This window comes from Garra rufa, chromosome 25 (genome assembly GCF_049309525.1).
Source record: "Garra rufa chromosome 25, GarRuf1.0, whole genome shotgun sequence".
Taxonomy (NCBI): domain Eukaryota; kingdom Metazoa; phylum Chordata; class Actinopteri; order Cypriniformes; family Cyprinidae; genus Garra; species Garra rufa.
In genome coordinates this window covers 7,121,973-7,140,519 of record NC_133385.1, presented here as the reverse complement: position 1 = coordinate 7,140,519, position 18,547 = coordinate 7,121,973, and the positions used below count along the sequence as shown (strand labels likewise).

The window sequence follows — 18,547 nt, the reverse complement described above, 5'->3', positions numbered from 1 at the left end:
TGAAGTGATTCGCGAATCTGCTCTGAATTTTTAATCCGCTTCGAAGTTCCAATCTAAATCAAATGAGTCGGGATCCGTGCTTTGAAGTCCCGATTGAATTAAATGATTTGCACTACATGCTTTGAAGTCCCGATCCGAATCAAATGATTAACGCTAGATGCTTTGAAGTCCCGATCCGAATCAAATGATTAACGCTACATGCTTTGAAGTCCCGATCCAAATCAAATGTTTCACAATACACAAAGTTCCGATCCAAATCGAATGATTTGCGATACCACTCCAAAGTCCCGATCTGAATCAAAAGATTCACACTACACGCTCCGATCCTTATCCGAATCAAATGATTTGCAATATGCAAAGTACCGATCTGAATAAAATTTTTAGCAGTGCACAAAGTTCCGATCTAAATCAAATGATTTGGGGAAAGCCCGCTCCAGAGTCCCAATGTGAATCAAAAGATTCACAATACATGCTCCGTTCCCAATCTGAATCAAATGATTCGCAATACACAAAGTCCCGATCTGAATCAAAAGATTCACAATACGCGAAGCCCCGATCTAAATCAAATGATTCGTGAACCCGCTCCGGAGTCCCGATGTGAATCAAAAGATTCAATTAATGAAATCAAATGATACGCAATAGTGCTCCAAAGGCCTGATCCAAATTAAATGATCCGCAATACGTAAAGTTCCAATCTAAATCAAATGATTTGCAAACCTGCTCCAAAGTCTCGATCCGAAACAAATGATTCGCAATACACAAAGTTCCTATCTAAATGAAGAGATTTGCAAACCTGCTCCAAATTTCCGATCTGAATCAAATTATTTGCGATCTGTGCTTTGAAGTCCCAATCTGAATCAAATGATTCGGAGCGGTTGCAGCATCCCTGATGAAAAAAAAACTGCCAAAACCAGCCTAGGCGGTTTGGCTGGTTTCAGCTGGTCAACCAGCCTGGTTTTAGCTGGTCAGCAGGCTGGTTTTAGAGGGGTTTTGGCCACTTTCCCAGTCTGGTTAGGTTGGTCTTAGCTTTTAGGCTGGAAAACCACCAGCTAAAACCAGCCTGGCTAGGCTGGGAGACCAGCTTAAACCAGTTAAGACCAGCCAACCAGCCTAGGCTGGTTTTAGCTGTTTTTTTTCAGCAGTTCCTCCGCTTTTCGCGTCTTCAGCCATGTTTACACGACACTGTCAGTACTACTAATGGCTTAGCTCGCTAGTTTTATGACATTAACTGAAATAAGCAAAAAGGGTATGATGTTTACAAGTAAAATATCCATATTTCAATCCAAAAGATAGCATCCACACAAATCTATGAACATATTTAAGTGAGGTAACCAGTTTACTGCTAACTAGTGAAATCATTCAAATGACCAGCTGCACCTCGAAATACGTGTCAGATGAAAACATTGTGCAGTATGATCGAGTTTGTAGCTAAATTCACTATATTTAAATAGTTTGAGCACTGCAGTTCAGTTGCTGACAGTTCAATAGGAAATTAATTGAAAGCTTCCAGTCACCTCATACCATTGAAATGAATGTAAAATTTATCACTGTAATAAATATTTGAGAAATTATTGTTGTATCTGATTGTATTGTGTACAGAATGATAGTCAACACGTTCCTACTCCCATGTACTGTATATAAATTATAAATTAAAATAAAAATGTAAATAAATTGTTCACTTATTTCTTAATAAATAAGTGGCATGACAGTGGATTTTTGTAATGCCACCTTCTGAAATAATAAGCAAATTGCAGAGCAACACGATGATATAATATAGTTACACTATAACTAACAATGACGATGAGTAAGATGCTCCAGGAAGTAATGTTATATTAAATACACGTTGAATATCGATATTATTCTCTACCTTTTGTAATAACACGTAAAATAAACGACTTATGTTTACAAACAAGTGCAAATGTTCAGTTCAAATAAAACACAGTTGTTTTATTGTGCTACTGAATATGCAGAAGTAAACATTTTTATTACTAAACGTTATTTCTTTGTATAACTAACTAAATAAATTCCCAGCCAAAGCTGGAAGGAAGTTATTAAATAAAAAAATCCCCATTGTGGACTTCGCACTGTGGAAATTTGTTCCCATAGTAACTGACGTGTCATCCAGGAAGCGGAAGCGCAGTGCCTTCGACTAAAGTTTGTTTAGCCTGTTGGCTAAAAACAGCAAAACTTTGAGCACTTTTATGAAACAAAAGAAACATTACTCGACTTTATTATAGTTCAAAGTTAAAGTACTTGTCGTGGATAACAAAAGCAGGCGGGAATGGGGGGAACATCGAGCAAGTTGCCGAAAGATCTTCTGTCAGAGTATCAGGTGAGACAGACACCCTCAGATAGATAAATAGATTGACGGATCATTTTTTCGAAGAACATATAATTATTATATGTAATATTGTTTAAATATATGCTTATAAATATATGTTTATTTACTGAACATTTTATTCCTTATTTCATATAGCGAGGAGTTGCTTTTGTTTATAATTTTTCATTTTTACTTACACAGGAGCTGACATTTCTCACAAAGCAAGAAATCTTACTGTAAGTTAAGTCATGATGTATTTTATATACTGTTTTAGTATTTAGAAATATTTTGAATTCGCTATTATATCTTTTTATTACATATATTTTTTAATTATAGTTTTAATATTTCTATTTAGCATTAATTAGTTTTAGTAATTGTAGTACTTCAATTTAGACTTATTTTATTTGCCAAGATAACATTTCAAAATTTCGTTTTTCATCAACAAACTGTATCTTTATATTCATCATATGTGTCTTTTTAAGATGAAAACAACAACAAAACATGGTTACAGTTAACCAAATTAGCCATGGTTTTGCTACACTAACCATAGGTTAACAGTGGTATTTGTAGTAAAACTGTGGTTATACAAAACTGTTTTTATAACTGTACTGCCTTAATGGTTTGATGTTTTGTACTGTTTAATAAAAAAAAGAAATCAGAAGAAAACATTAATAATCCGTGCTCTGAAGTTCCGATCTAAATTAAATGATTCACAAAGCACGCTTTAAAGTCCTGATCTAAATCAAATTATTTGCGAAGCCGCTCGAAGTCCCAATCTGAATAATGATTCACAAACCATAATTTCAGTGTGGTTCCCAGATCAGTAAATTCATGAAATGATTTACAAATCTGCTCCAAAGTTCCAATCTGAAAAAGATTCACTATTAGTCCAATTGAAATCAAATGATTCGTGATTTGCATGCCAAAGTTCCATGATTTGCACCCAAAAGTTTAGTAAGCCATCATTTCAAATCGGGACTTTGGTGCACTGATCACAAATCCCAATCTGAATTATGATTCGCGAACCATAATTTCAGATCAGGATTTCGGAGTGTGGTTCCCAAATCAGTCAATTCGCAAAATAATTCGCGAATCCACTCCAAAGTACGATCTGCTTCATGGACCCACTCTTAAGTTCCGATCTAAATCAAATGATTTGTGATCTGCACTCTGAAGTTTCGATCAGATTTAAAAGCTTAACCGAGCGATCATTTGAAATCGGGGCTTCGGTGCGCGGATTGCAAATTATTCAATTCGTGAAATGACTCATGAACCTGCTGATCTGAATCCAATGATTCGCAGTATGTAAAGTTCTGATCTAAATAAAATGATTCGGGAATGCACTCATAGTACCAATCTGAATGATTCGTGAATCATAATTTCAGATCGGGACTTCAGAGCACAATTCCCAAATCATTTAGTTTGCAAAAAGATTTAGGAACCCACTCCGGAATTCTGATCTAAATCAAATGATTCACAATCTGCGCTCTGAAGTTCTGATCTGAATCAAAAGTTTCGCAAGCCATCATTTCAAATTGTTCAGTTTGTGAAATGACTCGTCAACCTGCGCCGATCGAAGTTCTGATCTAAATTAAATGTTTTGCGTTACACACTCCGAAGTCCCGATCCTAATTGAACGATTCACAATATGTGAAGTTCTGATCTAAATCAAATGATTCATGAATGTGCTCGAAGTGGCAATTTGAATCAAATCCCAATCTGAATGATGATTCGGGAACCATAATTTCAGATCGGGACTTCAGAGCACGGTTCCCAAATCATTCAGTTTGCAAAAACATTCACAAACCTACTCCGAAGTTCCGTTCTAAATCAAATGATTCACAATCTGCGCTCTGAAGTTCCGATCTGAATCAAAAGATTCACAATCTGCGCTCTGAAGTTCCGATCTGAATCAAAAGATTCACAGTCTGCGCTCTGAAGTTCCGATCTGAATCAAAAGATTCACAATCTGCGCTCTGAAGTTCCGATCTGAATCAAAAGATTCACAATCTGCGCTCTGAAGTTCCGATCTGAATCAAAAGATTCACAATCTGCGCTCTGAAGTTCCGATCTGAATCAAAAGATTCACAATCTGCGCTCTGAAGTTCCGATCTGAATCAAAAGATTCACAATCTGCGCTCTGAAGTTCCGATCTGAATCAAAAGATTCACAATCTGCGCTCTGAAGTTCCGATCTGAATCAAAAGATTCACAATCTGCGCTCTGAAGTTCCGATCTGAATCAAAAGATTCACAATCTGCGCTCTGAAGTTCCGATCTGAATCAAAAGATTCACAATCTGCGCTCTGAAGTTCCGATCTGAATCAAAAGATTCACAATCTGCGCTCTGAAGTTCCGATCTGAATCAAAAGATTCACAATCTTCGCTCTGAAGTTCCGATCTGAATCAAAAGATTCACAATCTGCGCTCTGAAGTTCCGATCTGAATCAAAAGTTTTGTGAGCCATCATTTCAAATGATTTAATTCGTGAAATGACTAGTGAACCCGCTCCGATTAAAGTTCAGATCTAAATTAAATAATTTGCAATACACACTCCGAAGTTCCAATCTAAATCAAATGATTCGCAATACACAAAGTTCTGATCTAAATCAAATGGTTCAACAATGTGCTCGAAGTACCAATCTGAATCAAGTCCCAATCTGAATAATGATTTGCAAACCATAATTTCAGATCGGGACTTCGGAGCACGGTTCCCAAATCATTCAGTTTGCAAAAACATTCACAAACCTACTCCGAAGTTCCGTTCTAAATCAAATGATTCACAATCTGCGCTCTGAAGTTCCGATCTGAATCAAAAGATTCACAATCTGCGCTCTGAAGTTCCGATCTGAATCAAAAGATTCACAATCTGCGCTCTGAAGTTCCGATCTGAATCAAAAGATTCACAATCTGCGCTCTGAAGTTCCGATCTGAATCAAAAGATTCACAATCTGCGCTCTGAAGTTCCGATCTGAATCAAAAGATTCACAATCTGCGCTCTGAAGTTCCGATCTGAATCAAAAGATTCACAATCTTCGCTCTGAAGTTCCGATCTGAATCAAAAGATTCACAATCTGCGCTCTGAAGTTCCGATCTGAATCAAAAGTTTTGTGAGCCATCATTTCAAATGATTTAATTCGTGAAATGACTAGTGAACCCGCTCCGATCAAAGTTCAGATCTAAATTAAATAATTTGCAATACACACTCCGAAGTTCCAATCTAAATCAAATGATTCGCAATACACAAAGTTCTGATCTAAATCAAATGGTTCAACAATGTGCTCGAAGTACCAATCTGAATCAAGTCCCAATCTGAATAATGATTTGCAAACCATAATTTCAGATCGGGACTTCGGAGCACGGTCCCCAAATCATTCAGTTTGCAAAAAGATTCACGAGCCCACTCCGAAGTTCCAGTCTAAATCAAATGATTCACGATCCGTGCCGTGAAGTTCTGATCTAAATCAAAAGTTTTGCAAGCCGTAATTTTCAATTATTCAATTTGTGAAAATACTCGCAAACCCGCTTTGATCAAAGTTTCAATCTAAATTAAATGATTTGCGTTACACACTCCGAAGTTCAGATCTAAATCAAATAATTCGCGATACACAAAATTCTGATCTAAATCAAATGATTCACGAATGTGCTCGAAGTGGCAATCTGAATCAAGTCCCATTCTGAATAATGATTTGCGAACCATAATTTCAGATCGGACTTCGGAGCACGGTCCCCAAAACATTCCATTTGTAAAAAGATTCAGGAACCGGCTCCGAAATTCTGATCTAAATCAAATGATTCACAATCATTTTCCGAAACTTTTACAAATCGGGACTTTGGTATGCGTAACCCGCTCCGAAGGTCCGGTTAAAATATCTATAGTCCCGATCTGAATAATCGATCAGAACCATAATTTCAGATCGGGACTGTTGAGCGTGATTTACAAATTTTTTTTAATTCAAAAGGCAGCACAAATGTACAGTAGTTTAGTTATTGAAAGTGTGTATTAACTAAAACCTAAAAACAATATTTTAAACAATATTTGAATATCATTACATTATAGACTTTTAGGGCTCATCATCAATGTGTTTGTTTAGGGCACACAAAATATTCTCTGAACTCCAGGGCAGAGAAAATGGACCGTACAGCTCCAGAGTGTCCATGGAGAAGATTTTCACACTTCCTGAACTGAAGGTAATGGATAAAGTCTGTACTGAAGTCACAATGCATAAAAACCCTAATGAGTCTCATAATATCTTATCTTTCCAGATTAACCAATTCAGTTTCATATATTTTGTGTTTTTGTTGGCTGTCACAGTCTAACCCCTTCCGGAAAAGGATATGTCACGTCTTCTCCACCTCTGACATGAAGGATGGCAGCTTGAGCTTTGAAGATTTCCTGGACCTCTTAAGTGCCTTCAGCGATTCGGCGACCCTGGAAATCAAGTCCCACTATGCTTTCCGAATCTTTGGTAATAGAGGGTTTGCTCTCAATATTGACATTTAACACAGAAGCACTAGCAAACACCACTCAATATAAACACTTCTTATCCTGCAGACTTTGATGATGATGGGACACTTGATGCTAGAGACCTGGAGAAGCTGGTTAACTGTCTGACAGGCGAGACGGATGACACCCGTCTGACTGCAGAGGAGATGAGACAGCTCATAAGCAATGTGAGTGTGGTGGATATACAGCACATCAATGAGAGACACCTGCCTGATAAACTTTACTAATGTAAACACATGTCATTTTACAGATCCTCGAGGAGTCAGACATTGATAAGGATGGTACAGTCAATCTCTCTGAATTTCAGCATGTCATCTCCAGATCTCCAGATTTTGTCAGGTGACAGAATTTAGCTTTTTAATTTAAAAAAGGAAATCCCGGACTGTTAACATACCTTGCAGAGTCTGCAAAATGCTAATTATTTTACCTAAATAAAAGAGTTTATACAAAATGCATGTTATTTTTTTATTAAGTACTGAGTAAGATATTTCACATAAAAGATGTTTACATGTAGTCCACAAGAGAACAAAAATGACCCCGTTCAAAAGTTTACATACACTTGATACTGTGTTGTTACCTGAATGATCCACAGCTGTTTTTTTTTGTTTAGTGATAGTTGTTCATGAGTCCTTTGTTTGCCCTGAACAGTTAAACTGCCTGCTGTTCTTCAGAAAAATCTTTCAGGTCCCACAAATTCTTTGGTTTTTCAGCATTTTTGTGTATTTGAACCCTTTCCAAAATGACTGTATGATTTTGAGATCCATCTTTTCACACTGAGGACAACTGAGGGACTCATATGCAACTATTACAGAAGGTTCAAACGCTCACTGATGCTTCAAAAAGGGAAACAATGCATTAAGAGCCAGGGGTGAAAACTTTCGAACAGAATGAAGATGTCTACATTTTTCTTATTTTGCCTAAATATAATTTTTTTTTTACATTTAATACTGCCATTCAGAAGCTACACAAGATACTTACATGTTTCCCAGAGGACAAAATTAGTTAAATTTACCCTGAATTCAAAAAGTTTTCACCCCCAGCTTCTTAATGAATCGTTTTGTCTTCTGGAGCATCAGTGAGTTTTTGAACTTCTGTAATAGTTGCTTATGAGTCCCTCAGTTGTCCTCAGTGTGAAAAGATGGACCTCAAAATCATACAGTCATTGTTGGAAAGGGTTCACATACACAAAAATGCTGAAAAACCAAAGAATTTGTGTGATCTGAAGGATTTTTCTGAAGAACAGCAGGCAGTTTAACTGTTGGGAACAAAGAAGGGACTCAAACTCAGCTGTGGATCATTCAGGTAACAACACAGTATTAAGAATCAAGCATATGTACACTTTTAAACGGGGTTATTTTTATAAATTCAACTATTATTTTTTCTTGTGGACTATGTGTAAATGTCTTTAATGTGAAATATCCTATTCAAGTCAGTACTAAATAAAAAATAACATGCATTTTGTATGATCCCTCTTATTTTGCTCAAATAATTAACATTTTGCAGATTCTGTAAGGTGTATGTAAACTTTTGACCTCAACTGTATTTTTCTGCCAGTCTAATTAAGCAGTAATAGAAAAAAATATATATAAATATTAATTATTGACTGAGAATGTTCTTTTGCAGCTCATTCAAGATTGTCTTGTGAAGTTTACACAGCCATGGAAGCTGCTTCCCGGTCCGGATTTTTCACCTGCGCCTTTTATCTTTCAATAATGTAGCATCCTAATTGTGAATGTATATTCTTATTCAGTATTTCTACCATTTATACATGTTTGAATTTTGAAAACATTTTTACTTACTCTGTTAAAAGAAATCTACTTTCTATCCTGTATTTTGGATCATATATTTGTACCTAATTTAATAAAATCTAATTCTGCTACTTTGACATTCCTGTCAGGATGGAGGTTGTTCTTTCGGCACAGCGGACACAAAAGTGTTCCATAACCCACAAACAACATCTTTAACACACATTTGATGGCTAGGGAAGTAATCCACCAGTGTTGGCTCATCGGTGCTATTTTCAGTGCCATGTCCCAGCTGTCCATAATGACCTATTAATATGACACAGATTGAGAAAAGGCAACTTTTAGCACTTTTGAAATATAAATTAACACACAGTACTGCTAAACATTATGGGATCAGTATGTACCCACCCTCAGGCCATCCAAAATGTAGGTGAGTTTGTTTCTTCATCAGATTAAAAATGTAAAATGTTACATCAGTTGCTCACCAATGAATCCTCTGCAGTGAATGGGTGCCATTAAAATGAGACTCCAAACTGCTAATGAAAACATCGCAATAATCCACAAGTAAACAAATCAGTGAGTGGATTTTGATGTGAGAGGACAACAGGAGATGGACTTCAGCACCGGAGGAAGTGTTATTATGAATTATGGACTCATATTTTGGCCAGACGCAACGGTTTAAAGTTTAAACGCTTTAAATAACAGATTTGTTTCTTAAAATCACACAGCTTTTCACCTCACAAGGCATTCACTGATGGACTGGAGTGGTGTGGATTACTTGTGGATTATTGTGATGTTTTCATCAGCTGTTTGGACTCTCATTCTGACGGTACCCATTTACATCCATTGGTAAGCAAGTGATGTTATGCTACATTTCTCCAAATCTGTTCTGATGAAGAAACTCATCTACATCTCACATGGCCAAATTTTCAATTTTGGGTGAACTATTGGGTGCCCTTCTGAAAATATGGGCTGTTATAGTCAAACTTTTACTGCAATGTTGTTTGAAATGGCTGTTGAAATGTTTTTTGTTAAATTAAAAGGCTCTTTAGAGGAAAAGTTCACCCAAAAATGAAAATCTGCCATCCAAGATGTAGATGAGTTTGTTTCTTTATTTGATTTGGAGAAATGTAGCATTACATGACTTGCCCACCAATGGATGTGAATGGGTGCCGTCAGAATGAGAGTCCAAAAAGCTGATAAAAACATCACAATAATCCACAAGTAAACAAATCATTGAGTGGATTTTGATGTGAGAGGACAACAGGAGATGGACTTCAGCACTGGAGGAAGTGTTATTATGAATTATGGACTCATATTTTGGCCAGACGCAACGGTTTAAAGTTTAAACACTTTAAATAACAGATTTGTTTCTTAAAATCACACAGCTTTTCACCTCACAAGGCATTCACTGATGGACTGGAGTGGTGTGGATTATTGTGATGTTTTCATCAGCTGTTTGGACTCTCATTCTGACGGTACCAATTTACATCCATTGGTGAGCTAGTGATGTTATGCTACATTTCTCCAAATCTGTTCTGATGAAGAAACTCATCTACATCTCACATGGCCAAATTTTCAATTTTGGGTGAACTATTGGGTGCCCTTCTGAAAATATGGGCTGTTATAGTCAAACTTTTACTGCAATGTTGTTTGAAATGGCTGTTGAAATGTTTTTTTGTTGAATTAAAAGGCTCTTTAGAGGAATAGTTCACCCAAAAATGAAAATCTGCCATCCAAGATGTAGATGAGTTTGTTTCTTTATTAGATTTGGAGAAATGTAGCATTACATGACTTGCCCACCAATGGATGTGAATGGGTGCCGTCAGAATGAGAGTCAAAAAAGCTGATAAAAACATCGCAATAATCCACAAGTAAACAAATCAGTGAGTGGATTTTGATGTGAGAGGACAACAGGAGATGGACTTTAGCACCGGAGGAAGTGTTATTATGAATTATGGACTCATATTTTGGCCAGACGCAACGGTTTAAAGTTTAAACGCTTTAAATAACAGATTTGTTTCTTAAAATCACACAGCTTTTCACCTCACAAGGCATTCACTGATGGACTGGAGTGGTGTGGATTACTTGTGGATTATTGTGATGTTTTCATCAGCTGTTTGGACTCTCATTCTGACGGTACCCATTTACATCCATTGGTGAGCAAGTGATGTTATGCTACATTTCTCCAAATCTGTTCTGATGAAGAAACTCATCTAAATCTCACATCGCCAAATTTTCACTTTTGGGTGAACTATTGGGTGCCCTTCTGAAAATATGGGCTGTTATAGTCAAACTTTTACTGCAATGTTGTTTGAAATGGCTGCTGAAATGTTTTTTGTTGAATTAAAAGGCTCTTTAGAGGAATAGTTCACCCAAAAATGAAAATCTGCCATCCAAGATGTAGATGAGTTTGTTTCTTTATTAGATTTGGAGAAATGTAGCATTACATGACTTGCCCACCAATGGATGTGAATGGGTGCCGTCAGAATAAGAGTCCAAAAAGCTGATAAAAACATCACAATAATCCACAAGTAAACAAATCAGTGAGTGGATTTTGATGTGAGAGGACAACAGGAGATGGACTTCAGCACCGGAGGAAGTGTTATTATGAATTATGGACTCATATTTTAGCCAGACGCAACGGTTTAAAGTTTAAACGCTTTAAATAACAGATTTGTTTCTTAAAAACGCACAGCTTTTCACCTCACAAGGCATTCACTGATGGACTGGAGTGGTGTGGATTATTGTGATGTTTTCATCAGCTGTTTGGACTCTCATTCTGACGGTACCAATTTACATCCATTGGTGAGCTAGTGATGTTATGCTACATTTCTCCAAATCTGTTCTGATGAAGAAACTCATCTACATCTCACATGGCCAAATTTTCAATTTTGGGTGAACTATTGGGTGCCCTTCTGAAAATATGGGCTGTTATAGTCAAACTTTTACTGCAATGTTGTTTGAAATGGCTGTTGAAATGTTTTTTTGTTGAATTAAAAGGCTCTTTAGAGGAATAGTTCACCCAAAAATGAAAATCTGCCATCCAAGATGTAGATGAGTTTGTTTCTTTATTAGATTTGGAGAAATGTAGCATTACATGACTTGCCCACCAATGGATGTGAATGGGTGCCGTCAGAATGAGAGTCAAAAAAGCTGATAAAAACATCGCAATAATCCACAAGTAAACAAATCAGTGAGTGGATTTTGATGTGAGAGGACAACAGGAGATGGACTTTAGCACCGGAGGAAGTGTTATTATGAATTATGGACTCATATTTTGGCCAGACGCAACGGTTTAAAGTTTAAACGCTTTAAATAACAGATTTGTTTCTTAAAATCACACAGCTTTTCACCTCACAAGGCATTCACTGATGGACTGGAGTGGTGTGGATTACTTGTGGATTATTGTGATGTTTTCATCAGCTGTTTGGACTCTCATTCTGACGGTACCCATTTACATCCATTGGTGAGCAAGTGATGTTATGCTACATTTCTCCAAATCTGTTCTGATGAAGAAACTCATCTAAATCTCACATGGCCAAATTTTCACTTTTGGGTGAACTATTGGGTGCCCTTCTGAAAATATGGGCTGTTATAGTCAAACTTTTACTGCAATGTTGTTTGAAATGGCTGCTGAAATGTTTTTTGTTGAATTAAAAGGCTCTTTAGAGGAATAGTTCACCCAAAAATGACAATCTGCCATCCAAGATGTAGATGAGTTTGTTTCTTTATTAGATTTGGAGAAATGTAGCATTACATGACTTGCCCACCAATGGATGTGAATGGGTGCCGTCAGAATGAGAGTCAAAAAAGCTGATAAAAGCATCGCAATAATCCACAAGTAAACAAATCAGTGAGTGGATTTTGATGTGAGAGGACAACAGGAGATGGACTTTAGCAACGGAGGAAGTGTTATTATGAATTATGGACTCATATTTTGGCCAGATGCAACAGTTTAAAGTTTAAACGCTTTAAATGACAGATTTGTTTCTTAAAAACACAGCTTTTCACCTCACAAGGCATTCACTGATGGACTGGAGTGGTGTGGATTACTTGTGTATTATTGTGATGTTTTCATCAGCTGTTTGGACTCTCATTCTGACGGTACCCATTTACATCCATTGGTGAGCTAGTGATGTTATGCTACATTTCTCCAAATCTGTTCTGATGAAGAAACTCATCTACATCTCACATGGCCAAATTTTCACTTTTAGGTGAACTATTGGGTGCCCTTCTGAAAATATGGACTGTTATATTCAAACTTTTACTTCAATGTTGTTTGAAATTGCTGTTGAAATGTTTTTTGTTGAATTAAAAGGCTCTTTAGAGGAATAGTTCACCCAAAAATGACAATCTGCCATCCAAGATGTAGATGAGTTTGTTTCTTTATTAGATTTGGAGAAATGTAGCATTACATGACTTGCCCACCAATGGATGTGAATGGGTGCCGTCAGAATGAGAGTCCAAAAAGCTGATAAAAACATCACAATAATCCACAAGTAAACAAATCAGTGAGTGGATTTTGATGTGAGAGGACAACAGGAGATGGACTTTAGCAACGGAGGAAGTGTTATTATGAATTATGGACTCATATTTTGGCCAGATGCAACAGTTTAAAGTTTAAACGCTTTAAATGACAGATTTGTTTCTTAAAAACACAGCTTTTCACCTCACAAGGCATTCACTGATGGACTGGAGTGGTGTGGATTACTTGTGGATTATTGTGATGTTTTCATCAGCTGTTTGGACTCTCATTCTGACGGTACCCATTTACATCCATTGGTGAGCAAGTGATGTTATGCTACATTTCTCCAAATCTGTTCTGATGAAGAAACTCATCTACATCTCACATGGCCAAATTTTCACTTTTGGGTGAACTATTGGGTGCCCTTCTGAAAATATGGGCTGTTATAGTCAAACTTTTACTGCAATGTTGTTTGAAATGGCTGCTGAAATGTTTTTTGTTGAATTAAAAGGCTCTTTAGAGGAATAGTTCACCCAAAAATAAAAATCTGACATCCAAGATGTAAATGAGTTTGTTTCTTTATTAGATTTGGAGAAATGTAGCATTACATGACTTGCCCACCAATGGATGTGAATGGGTGCCGTCAGAATGAGAGTCCAAAAAGCTGATAAAAACATCGCAATAATCCACAAGTAAACAAATCAGTGAGTGGATTTTGATGTGAGAGGACAACAGGAGATGGACTTGAGCCCTGGAGGAAGCGTTATTATGAATTATGGACTCATATTTTGGCCAGACGCAATGGTTTAAAGTTTAAACCCTTTAAATTAAAGATTTGTTTCTTAAAAACACAGCTTTTCACCTCACAAGACTATAGACTAGTAATTGATAGACTGGAGTGGATTATGGACTAGTATTTTAACTAGAAGCAACGGTTTGTCCTAAAACATCTCAATGATGGATGTTTTTCTTACAAACACGCAGCTTTTCACCTAACAAGATGGCTTATTATGATGTTTTTATCAGCTGTTTCTGACGGCACCCATTCACATCCATTGGTGAGCAAGTGATGTAACACTACATTTCTCCAAACCTGATGAAGAAACAAACTCATCTACATCTTTGATGGCCTGAGGATGAGCATAAGAGACTATTTACATTGATTTTACTCCTAGAAAATGAAGCAAACTCTTACCCCATCCCCAGGTGTACAGATCCCCTGTACCTTCAAATAAAAAAAAAATAGTTAATTGAATCATTTTTTGTCAACTAGCTGATTCTTGAGTCTAGTCATCAAATCTGGATCTCACCGGTGACAGCCGCTGTGTGACGGGATCCACAGCTGATCTTGCTGATCTCTGACACATTAGGGACATCCACTAAAGCAGGGAATGCTTGAATAGAGATAAACACATCTGCTTGCTTCTTTTCATCTTCATTTATGGGCTGCTCAGCGTTTCCTGTTTTCAACATAATAATTGTTTTTTGAGCAAATCAGCATATTAGAATGATTTCTGAAGGGTCATGTGATACTGAAGAGGTAATGATGCTTAAAAATCAGCTTTGATCACAGAAATAAATTATATTTAAAATATATTCAAATAGAAAACTGAAATATTTGAAAATTGTACTGTTTTTGCTGTACTTTGGATTAAATAAATGCATGTTTGTGAGCAGAAGAGACTTAAATTTTTTTATTTTTTTTTACCACAGCTTTTTAGTTTGAGCTTTTCCTTCTCCAGGCCTCTAGATGGCAGACCGAGCTGCCCGCTTTCATTCCATCCCCACATATACAGGTCGCCACCAGCTAAATTCAATAAGCATATTTCATATAAACACTCTGAATGTTAGTATGAGCAACCAAATGGCGGAATTTGATCAGGATTTTTTTAGAAAAAGCTTACTGCTGATGGAAGCGGAGTGCCAGTTCCCAGCAGACACTGCTCTGATCGGGACGCCCCACAGCGCCTCCACTATTTGAGGCTCCTCTTGTGACGTCAGAGCGCCGTGACCCAGCTGACCATGACTGACAAAACAAAACAGCAGCTTAAAAACACTCTTTAAAAGATGCAAGTTTAACGTGTATAGAAATGAATGATGCTTTTGACAAATCTGTGTAAAATGATGTGGTCTAGAAATGGCTATTTTATTGAATGAATTTTTACAAGCACAATTTGGAGGTGGAGCAAAACTACTGCCATGATAATAAATATAATTACTTTATAATTTAAATAATTCATTTTTTTTTTTGCATTAAAATAGTTATTTTAGTATTATTTATACACTATTATAGTATTTCATAATATTTTGAATTAGCTTTTATTTTTAGATTTTCAGCTTTCATTTAAATTTATAGTAGTTTTAGTCATTTTGTTATGTGCTTTTGCCACTTTTATTAAATATTTCTAGTTAGCTTTAATTTATTTTATTTTAGCTTTAGTAATTGTAAGTATTCGAACGTACAGTTTATGTGCTTTTGTCATTTTTATTAAATATTTCTAGTTAGCCTTAATTTATTTTGGTTTTAGTAATTGCAGTATTCAAACATAGATTTTGTTATGTGCTTTTGTCATTTATATTAAATATATCTAGTTAGCTTTAATTTATTTTATTTATACACTAATATAGTAGTTATTAATATTTTGAATTAGCTTTTAATTTTTATATTTTTAGTTTTCATTTTAATTTGTTGTATTAGTAATTTTGTTCTGGGCTTTTGCCATTTTTATTAAATATTTCTATTTTTCAATATCCAAAAATGATTTTTAATAGTTTTAGTTTACAGTGTTACAGTAATGATCATTTCTAATAGTATTTTTTTTTCAAATATGCTTAAATTGCTTATTTATAATCTGATATAACAAATTAATATTTAATATTTAATTAAGACTTAATTAATAAGATTTAAAATCAATCTCTTTTCCTTTAATATATGTTTTTATATTGTATTTATATCGTATAGTGAACTAACACAAAAATATTTTTACACACACACACACACACACACACACACACATATATATATATATATATATATATATATATATATATATATTTTTTTTTTTTAAGAGAATATATATTTTTATACAATTATTGTTTTTTTTGGTAACACTAACTATAACTACAAATACCTAAAAAATCATTGTAAGTTCATGCCAGCTCAGGTCTATTAATTAATAATCAAAGATATTTTAACTTTTGATATTGCATTAGTAAATATTGAAATTAACATTAACAAAGATTAATAAATGCTTTAGAAATATTAATACCAAATTGTTAGTTGATGTTAACTAATATTTTTGTTAATAATAATACATTAATATACAATATATGTGTTAACAATTGTATTGTAGTTAACTTATCTAGTTAACTAAATTGTATAGTACTAACTAATAAACGGAACCTTATTGTAAAATGTTACTCAATTTTTAATTAAAAAATTAAAACTGGAATGTTTCTTGTACCTTCCAGATCCCCAGGAATACACAATCCCATCCGATGTCAGCAGCACAGCGTGTTCAGAGCCCAACGCCAGGCTCACGGCTCGGAGTTTAGAGCAGAGAGGACGGAAAAAAGGCGTTTTGGGCATGACGTACCCACCTGACACCAGCGGCAGCGCAACAGGATGTCCTGAATAAATACATCATATCATAAATGCATCATAATGCAACATGATCAGGAGTATGCACAAAAAAGACATCTGTATATTACCAGTATTGTCTGAGCCTGAGGGGTCTTGCTCCCTCTTCCACACAAGCTTGATATGTGTGTGCTGGATTTCCCAGCATTCCACTCTGTCTGTGAAGCTGAGCGTCAGGTATCCTTCACTGATCAGAGCATCTGTGCAGCCCTGACTCTCTGGCAAAACCTCTTTTGATGAACCAGACACGAATCCTGACACACACACATGACTGCCAGCTGAAATGAACAATGTACCTGGATTATAGATAGAAAATAACTGGATATATATAATGTGAACAAAAGATATAAATTAAAGTGAATGATAAGCACATAACAAAATTGCTATAAATAAATATATTACAATAATTAAATAAAATGTAAGTTGTTTGTAAAATTAAACAAAATGTATGTTTATTGTAATTATTATTATTATTATTATATTGTAAATTGTTTTACAATATAGTAATTGTAAATATTTTTGGATTAGTTTACTTTACCAACTAAAAAACATTTAAGGATATAATGTGAGCAATACATATATGTGTGTGTGTGTGTGTGTGTGTGTGTGTGTTTAAGTTATTTTATTATTAATTAATGGATTTTACTACAATCAAGTTATATTATTACAGTACATGTGAATAATTTTGTACAAAGTATGTAAATTGAAAGTTATTTTATTATTTTATTTACTCATATATATATATATATATATATATGTATGTATGTGAAAATATAATTAAATATATATTTTTATGTAAAATATTTTAGATATATTTATATAAAAATGTGAAAATAAGTTTTTATTATTTTATTATATATAATTTTATTATTATTTTATAATTTTTTACTCATTGCTCATCACATTGCTCATCATTTTTTTTTACTTATTGTTAATTATATACATCATGTGACCAATATATAATACATGTATATGTAAAATGTGAATTTAAGTTATTTTATTATTTTAATTTTTAAACTCATAGTTTATTATATATAATGAGCAAAATATGATATATATATATATGAAAATAAAAAATATGTTATTTTATTATTTTATTTCTTTTTTTTACTCAGTTAATTAAATATATAATCTATACGTAAATATATGTATGTAAAATATATTATATGTAAAACGTGAATTTAAGTTATTTTGTTATTTTATTTTTAAACTCATAGTTAATTATATATATAATGTGAATTTAAGTTATTTTATTTAATTTTTTACTCAGTTAATTATATATATAACGTGAGCAAAAAATATATAAAATATATATATTATTACAAACTATGTACATTTAAGTTTTTTTTATTATTTTATTATTAGATTAGAAACTAGCAAATGCGACTAATATTGCAAACAATGTAAATTTAAAAATATTTTTAATATAGATTATAAATAGTAAGATTAGAAATGTAACTAATATTGCAGAAAAACTAAGTTAAAACGTACTTAAGCAAATAATTGTGTTAGTCATAGCTTACTTACAGGCTGCATGATGCACATCAGCTCTGGAGCTCCAGCTGGCTCTGACTCTACATGATCTGCATTCATCCTCTGATATCAGGACCGCTGTGTTCACTTTACAGGTTACCTGTCCACTCACATCTGCCGGCCTTATCTGACCAAAGCCATTGAAACCAAAACCAAACCAATTCATTGACCTATCCAGGTTCACATAAAGACCTGGCACTTGCTTTCATGTGTGGAAAGTTGCAAGGAAGTTCCATAAGCAACAATTAGGAACGTCTAAAGTCGGAACATGAGTGTCGTCTTCTGTCAAAATAAAAGTAATCTAGCGTTCAAAAATAAAATACAATCTATAATAAA

At 34.7% G+C, this 18,547-nt stretch overlaps 2 protein-coding genes across 2 annotated transcripts; one reads left to right on the top strand and one right to left on the bottom strand.

Moving 5' to 3' along the window:
• Positions 1-2,128: 2,128 nt before the first annotated feature.
• Positions 2,129-8,710, top strand: cib1 (calcium and integrin binding 1 (calmyrin)). Its single transcript, XM_073831854.1, has 7 exons — positions 2,129-2,332; positions 2,522-2,556; positions 6,413-6,509; positions 6,634-6,787; positions 6,874-6,992; positions 7,076-7,164; positions 8,449-8,710. Exons 1-7 carry the CDS (start codon positions 2,282-2,284, stop codon positions 8,468-8,470), a joined length of 567 nt encoding a protein of 188 aa, XP_073687955.1. The 5' UTR covers positions 2,129-2,281; the 3' UTR covers positions 8,471-8,710.
• Positions 8,711-8,718: 8 nt separating this feature from the next.
• On the bottom strand, positions 8,719-18,431 carry rccd1 (RCC1 domain containing 1). Its single transcript, XM_073831853.1, has 8 exons — positions 18,206-18,431; positions 16,750-16,956; positions 16,503-16,668; positions 14,943-15,064; positions 14,747-14,845; positions 14,349-14,498; positions 14,234-14,263; positions 8,719-8,876 (listed from the first exon to the last, which is right to left on the bottom strand). The coding sequence occupies exons 1-8, from the start codon at positions 18,375-18,377 to the stop codon at positions 8,719-8,721; spliced, it is 1,104 nt and encodes a 367-aa protein (XP_073687954.1). The 5' UTR covers positions 18,378-18,431.
• Between the last annotated feature and the right edge of the window lie 116 nt (positions 18,432-18,547).

What these genes read in the sequence shown, in the direction of transcription:
- cib1 (XM_073831854.1), top strand. Translation starts at nt 2,282, where the DNA reads ATGGGGGGAACATCGAGCAAGTTGCCGAAAGATCTTCTGTCAGAGTAT. An exon ending in ATCTTCTGTCAGAGTATCAG is followed by an intron (nt 2,333 to 2,521) that starts GTGAGACAGACA and finishes TTACTTACACAG; the next exon opens with GAGCTGACATTTCTCACAAA. An exon ending in AGATCTCCAGATTTTGTCAG is followed by an intron (nt 7,165 to 8,448) that starts GTGACAGAATTT and finishes GTTCTTTTGCAG; the next exon opens with CTCATTCAAGATTGTCTTGT.
- rccd1 (XM_073831853.1), bottom strand. Translation starts at nt 18,377, where the DNA reads ATGAATTGGTTTGGTTTTGGTTTCAATGGCTTTGGTCAGATAAGGCCG. An exon ending in TATTCCTGGGGATCTGGAAG is followed by an intron (nt 15,065 to 16,502) that starts GTACAAGAAACA and finishes TTGTTTTGTCAG; the next exon opens with TCATGGTCAGCTGGGTCACG. An exon ending in GCACTCCGCTTCCATCAGCA is followed by an intron (nt 14,846 to 14,942) that starts GTAAGCTTTTTC and finishes TATTGAATTTAG; the next exon opens with CTGGTGGCGACCTGTATATG.